At 50.5% G+C, this 7100-nt stretch overlaps 1 protein-coding gene across 1 annotated transcript in view; it reads right to left on the bottom strand.

The window, feature by feature from the left end:
• LOC142481562 (uncharacterized) overlaps positions 1-7100 on the bottom strand; it is a gene marked incomplete at its 3' end in the record, with an annotated part of 28140 nt that overhangs the window by 1460 nt on the left and 19580 nt on the right. The window contains exons 9-12 of the mRNA XM_075582942.1: positions 5818-5871; positions 2296-2403; positions 394-447; positions 34-87 (exon numbers count right to left, since the gene is read on the bottom strand). Of these exons, the coding sequence (XP_075439057.1) occupies positions 34-87; positions 394-447; positions 2296-2403; positions 5818-5871 (270 nt within the window). The remainder of the gene's footprint in view (positions 1-33; positions 88-393; positions 448-2295; positions 2404-5817; positions 5872-7100) is intronic.

Genomic DNA, 7100 nt, shown 5'->3' with positions numbered 1-7100 from the left:
AGATAGGGGGGCAGGCAGATACAGCAGACTCACATCAGCTCCGGAAGGACCTGCAGGGCCTCGGGGGCCGGGGGGTCCAGGAGGGCCCTGCCGGAATAGAAAGAGGAGAGTGTTACTATAACATTACCTGCACCGTATACACACATTGCACCGAGATCCTGAGCGGCACCACCTGAGAAGGTCACCTTCCCCGAGATGGGGGGAGCCTCACTGAGACAGATATTTATACAGTAGATATAGATATATATATATACACACACACACACACACACACACACACACACACACACACACACACACACACACATATATACACACACACACACACACACACACACACACACACACACACACACATATATATACACACATGCATATATACACAGCACTTACCATAAGGCCAACATCTCCTGTCTCTCCCTTCTCTCCGGAGGGACCTGGTAATCCCTGAAATGCAGGAACACAGGCAGGTTATACAAACAGTACACTATGCATCATATAGGCACCACTATATATACACACACTGTCCCCTCTGCCCAGTGATACACCCTGCCCCCTCCCGGTACGAGGTCCGTGCCCCTCACCTGCTCCCCTCTGCCCGGTGACACACCCTGCCCCCCCCCGGTTACGAGGTCCGTGCCCCTCACCTGCTCCCCTCTGCCCCCCCCCGGTTACGAGGTCCGTGCCCCTCACCTGCTCCCCTCTGCCCGGTGACACACCCTGCCCCCCCCCCCCCGGTACGTGGTCCGTGCCCCTCACCTGCTCCCCTCTGCTCCCCCCCCCCGGTTACAAGGTCCGTGCCCCTCACCTGCTCCCCTCTGACCGGTGACACACCCTGCCCCCCCCCCCCCCGGTACGTGGTCCGTGCGCCTCACCTGCTCCCCTCTGCCCGGTGACACACCCTGCCCCCTCCCCCCGGTACAAGGTCCGTGCCCCTCACCTGCTCCCCTCTGCCCGGTGACACACCCTGCCCCCCCCCCCCGGTACGTGGTCCGTGCCCCTCACCTGCTCCCCTCTGCCCGGTGACACACCCTGCCCCCCCCTCCCGGTTCGAGGTCCGTGCCCCTCACCTGCTCCCCTCTGCCCGCTGATACACCCTGCCTCCCCCTCCCGGTATGATGTCCGTGCCCCTCACCTGCTCCCCTCTGCCCAGTGACATACCCTGCCCCCCCCCGGTACGAGGTCCGTGCCCCTCACCTGCTCCCCTCTGCCCGGTGACACACCCTGCCCCCCCCTCCCGGTACAAGGTCCGTGCCCCTCACCTGCTCCCCTCTGCCCGGTGACACACCCTGCCACCCCTCCCGGTACGAGGTCCGTGCCCCTCACCTGCTCCCCTCTGCCCGGTGACACACCCTGCCCCCCCCTCCCGGTTCGAGGTCCGTGCCCCTCACCTGCTCCCCTCTGCCCGGTGACACACCCTGCCCCCCCCTCCCGGTTCGAGGTCCGTGCCCCTCACCTGCTCCCCTCTGCCCGCTGATACACCCTGCCTCCCCCTCCCGGTATGATGTCCGTGCCCCTCACCTGCTCCCCTCTGCCCAGTGACATACCCTGCCCCCCCCCGGTACGAGGTCCGTGCCCCTCACCTGCTCCCCTCTGCCCGGTGACACACCCTGCCCCCCCCTCCCGGTACAAGGTCCGTGCCCCTCACCTGCTCCCCTCTGCCCGGTGACACACCCTGCCACCCCTCCCGGTACGAGGTCCGTGCCCCTCACCTGCTCCCCTCTGCCCGGTGACACACCCTGCCCCCCCCTCCCGGTTCGAGGTCCGTGCCCCTCACCTGCTCCCCTCTGCCCGCTGATACACCCTGCCTCCCCCTCCCGGTATGATGTCCGTGCCCCTCACCTGCTCCCCTCTGCCCAGTGACATACCCTGCCCCCCCCCGGTACGAGGTCCGTGCCCCTCACCTGCTCCCCTCTGCCCGGTGACACACCCTGCCCCCCCCTCCCGGTACAAGGTCCGTGCCCCTCACCTGCTCCCCTCTGCCCGGTGACACACCCTGCCACCCCTCCCGGTACGAGGTCCGTGCCCCTCACCTGCTCCCCTCTGCCCGGTGACACACCCTGCCCCCCCCTCCCGGTACAAGGTCCGTGCCCCTCACCTGCTCCCCTCTGCCCGGTGACACACCCTGCCCCCCCCCCGGTACGAGGTCCGTGCCCCTCATCTGCTCCTCTCTGCCCGGTGACACACCCTGCCCCCCCCCCCCGGTACGAGCTCCGTGCCCCTCACCTGCTCCCCTCTGCCAGGTGACACACCCTGCCCCCCCCCCCCCCCCGGTACGAGCTCCGTGCCCCTCACCTGCAGTCCCATGGGCCCCGGAGCGCCTGGAAATCCTCGTGTTCCCTCATCTCCTTTTGCCCCAAACACTCCTTGTTGCCCCCGAGGGCCAGGCTCTCCATCAGCACCCTGAGGAGAGAGGGGGTTATTAGAGAGAGGGGGTTATTAGAGAGAGGGGGTTATTAGAGAGAGGGGGTTATTAGAGAGAGGGGTGTTATTAGTAATAATAACAATCATCTGTTCCTTAGCAGGTCTAAAAATTAGGTAACTACAGTACAACCTCAGATGAACAACAACACATGACATCTTACACCGTGTGTGTGTGTGTGTACATGACATATTACACTGTGTGTGTGTGTGTGTGTGTGTGTGTACATGACATATTACACTGTGTCATGATTTATTTAACAAAAATAAAGCCAAAATGGAGAAGCCATGTGTGAAAAACTAAGTACACCTTATGATTCAATCGCTTGTAGAACCACCTTTAGCAGCAATAACGTGAAGTAATCGTTTTCTGTATGACTTTATCAGTCTCTCACATCGTTGTGGAGGAATTTGGGCCCACTCTTCTTTACAATGTTGCTTCAGTTCATTGAGGTTTGCAGGCATTTGTTTATGCACAGTTCTCTTAAGGTCCAGCCACAGCATTTCAATCGGGTTGAGGTCTGGACTTTGACTGGGCCATTGCAACACCTTGATTCTATTCTTTTTCAGCCATTCTGTTGTAGATTTGCTGGTGTGCTTGGGATCATTATCCTGTTGTATGACCCAATTTCGGCCAAGCTTTAGCTGTCGGACAGATGGCCTCACATTTATCTCTAGAATACTTTGGTATACAGAGGAGTTCATGGTCGACTCAATGACTGCAAGGTTCCCAGGTCCTGTGGCAGCAAAACAAGCCCAAATCATCACTGTGCTTGACAGTTGGTATGAGGTGTTGGTGCTGATATGCTGTGTTTGATTTTTGCCAAACGTGGCACTCTGCATTATGGCCAAACATCTCCACTTTAGTCTCGTCTGTCCAAAGGACGTTGTTCCAGAAGTCTTGTGGTTTGTTCAGATGCAACTTTGCAAACCTAAGTTATTCTGCCATGTTCTTTTTAGAGAGAAGAGGCTTTCTCCTAGCAACCCTTCCAAACAAACCATACTTGTTCAGTCTTTTTCTAATTGTACTGTCATGAACTTTAACACTTAACATGCTAACTGAGGCCTGTAGAGTCTGAGATGTAACTCTTGGGATTTTTTTGCAATTTCTCTGAGCATTGCACGGTGTGACCTTGGGGTGAATTTGCTGGGACGTCCACTCCTGGGAAGATTGGCAACTGTCTTGAATGTTTTCTACTTTTGAATAATCTTTCTCACTGTAGAATGATGGACTTTAAATTGTTTGGAAATGGCCTTATAACCCTTCCCAGATTGATGGGCAGCAACAATTGCTTCTCTAAGATCATTGCTGATGTCTTTCCTCCTTGGCATTGTGTTAACACACACCTGAATGCTCCAGACCAGCAAACTGCTAAAACTTCGGCTTTTATAGGGGTGGTCACACTTGCTGATGATCAATTAATTAGGGGCATTTTATTAGCAGCACCTGTCTGCTACTTAGCATCTTAATTCCTATGGAAGCAGTAAGGGTGTTGTAGACGGACGTTCACAGAGGTACACAATTGGAGACTTTTATAAGGTGAAATTATAATAAGGCTTTATTGTGCATTTTCCTTTTCATCAGGAAATCATCCAAACACAGGGGGGGAACAAAGCTTCTATTCACTTGGGAGTATTTCTAGTGAAATCCTATGCAATTAATTCACATCTCCCTTAGTTAAGCATGTCTCCCAGCCCCAAACACATAGCATGTAATAAGCAGATATAAGAAGTCTCTTTAGAATGAAAGTCTTATCTGTTAGCTGCTGTAGAGTAAGCTTCTCTGCTCTCCTGGAACCGCACCCGTGTGTGCACAGAAAATGTCAGCATCCAGGTTTAGAAGTCTTATTTGTCAGCTCCAGAGATCTGTGTTCTCTTGGTCAGTCTCTCCTTTGAGACTCAAGAACCACTGCTCTGTCTCCAAAGTTCAGCCCACAAGTGAGCTAAGGAGTCACTTCCTGTCTCACAAGACAGGCTTTTCTTAGCAATCAGGTAGGTGGGGTTAGTTAATTGCCTACCAGCAGTTAACCACCATACTGCTGGATTAGAGGCACATTTGTGAACAGGGATAAGTCCCCTGTTACAGGTGTACTTAGTTTTTCACACATGGCTTGTCCATTTTGGCTTTATTTTTGTTAAATAAATCATGACACGGTGTAATATGTCATACACACACACACACACACACACACACACACACACACACACACACACACACACACACACACACACACACACACACACACACACACACACACACACAGTGTAATATGTCATGTGTTGTTGTTCATCTGAGGTTGTATTTACCTAATTTTTAGACCTGCTAAGGAACAGATGATTGTTATTATGTCCTGATATGTAAAACCATAGCATTCAAAGAGGGTGTACTTTCTTTTTCACACAACTGTATGTATATATATATATATATATATATATATATATATATATACACACAGTATGTGTCTGCATGCGTGCGTGCGTGTATAATGTGTGTGCGTGCGTGTATATATAATGTGTGTGTGTGCGTGTATATATAATGTGTGTGTGTGCACACGTGTATATATAATGTGTGTGTGTGTGTGCACACGTGTATATATAATGTGTGTGTGTGTGTGCACGCGTGTATATATAATGTGTGTGTGTGCGTGTATATATAATGTGTGTGTGTGTGTGTGCACACGTGTATATATGTGTGTGTGCGTGTGTGCACACGTGTATATATAATGTGTGTGTGTGCGTGTATATATAATGTGTGTGTGTGCACACGTGTATATATGTGTGTGTGCGTGTGTGCACACGTGTATATATAATGTGTGTGTGTGTGCACACGTGTATATATAATGTGTGTGTGTGTGTGTGTGTGTGTGTGTGTGTGTGCACACGTGTATATATAATGTGTGTGTGTGTGTGTGTGTGCACACGTGTATATATAATGTGTGTGTGTGTGTGTGTGTGCACACATGTATATATAATGTGTGTGTGTGTGTGCACACGTGTATATATAATGTGTGTGTGTGTGTGCACACGTGTATATATAATGTGTGTGTGTGTGCACACGTGTATATATAATGTGTGTGTGTGTGTGTGCACGCGTGTATATATAATGTGTGTGTGTGTGTGTGTGTGCACACGTGTATATATAATGTGTGTGTGTGTGTGTGTGTGCACACGTGTATATATAATGTGTGTGTGTGTGTGTGTGTGCACACGTGTATATATAATGTGTGTGTGTGTATGCACACGTGTATATATAATGTGTGTGTGTGTGTGCACACGTGTATATATAATGTGTGTGTGTGTGTGTGTGTGCACGCGTGTATATATAATGTGTGTGTGTGTGTGCACACGTGTATATATAATGTGTGTGCATAATAGCTTGTAAGACCGCTCACTTACCGCAGTTCCTGGCTGTCCGAGAGGACCCATAGGGCCGGGAGGTCCGGGGGGTCCCTGAGAAAAGAGATACACAGCAAGAGGGTGAGAGACACACACTGATAGTGAGAGAGACACACTGATAGTGAGAGACACACTGATAGTGAGAGAGACACACTGATAGTGAGAGACACACTGATAGTGAGAGACACACACTGATAGTGAGAGAGACACACTGATAGTGAGAGACACACTGATAGTGAGAGACACACTGATAGTGAGAGAGACACTGATAGTGAGAGAGACACACTGATAGTGAGAGACACACTGATAGTGAGAGAGACACACTGATAGTGAGAGACACACACTGATAGTGAGACACACACACTGATAGTGAGACACACTGATAGTGAGACACACTGATAGTGAGAGACACACACTGATAGTGAGAGAGAGACACACTGATAGTGAGAGAGACACACTGATAGTGAGACACACACGGATAGTGAGAGAGACACACACTGATAGTGAGAGAGACACACACTGATAGGGAGAGAGACACACACTGATAGGGAGAGAGACACACACTGATAGGGAGAGAGACACACTGATAGTGAGAGAGACACACTGATAGTGAGACACATTGATAGTGAGAGAGACACACTGATAGTGAGAGACACACTGATAGTGAGAGACACACACTGATAGTGAGAGAGACACACTGATAGTGAGAGAGACACACTGATAGTGAGACACACTGATAGTGAGAGAGACACACTGATAGTGAGAGACACACTGATAGTGAGAGACACACTGATAGTGAGAGACACACTGATAGTGAGAGACACACACTGATAGTGAGAGACACACACTGATAGTGAGAGAGAGACACAGTGATAGTGAGAGAGACACACACTGACAGTGAGACACACTGATAATGAGAGACACACACTGATAGTGAGAGACACACACTGATAGTGGGAGACACACACTGATAGTGAGAGAGACACACTGATAGTGAGAGACACACACTGATAGTGAGAGACACACACTGATAGTGAGACACACTGATAGTGAGAGAGACACACTAATAGTGAGAGACACACTGATAGTGAGAGACACACACTGATAGTGAGAGAAACACACTGATAGTGAGAGACACACACTGATAGTGAGAGAAACACACTGATAGTGAGAGACACACACTGATACTGAGAGGCACACTGATAGTGAGAGACACACACTGATAGTGAGAGACACTCACTAATAGTGAGAGACACAATAATAGTGAGAGACACACAGTGATA

This window comes from Ascaphus truei, unplaced genomic scaffold (genome assembly GCF_040206685.1).
Source record: "Ascaphus truei isolate aAscTru1 unplaced genomic scaffold, aAscTru1.hap1 HAP1_SCAFFOLD_2797, whole genome shotgun sequence".
Classification (NCBI taxonomy): Eukaryota; Metazoa; Chordata; class Amphibia; order Anura; family Ascaphidae; genus Ascaphus; species Ascaphus truei.
The sequence above is the reverse complement of the archived record's forward strand: the minus strand, read 5'-3'. Positions and strand labels throughout refer to the sequence as shown.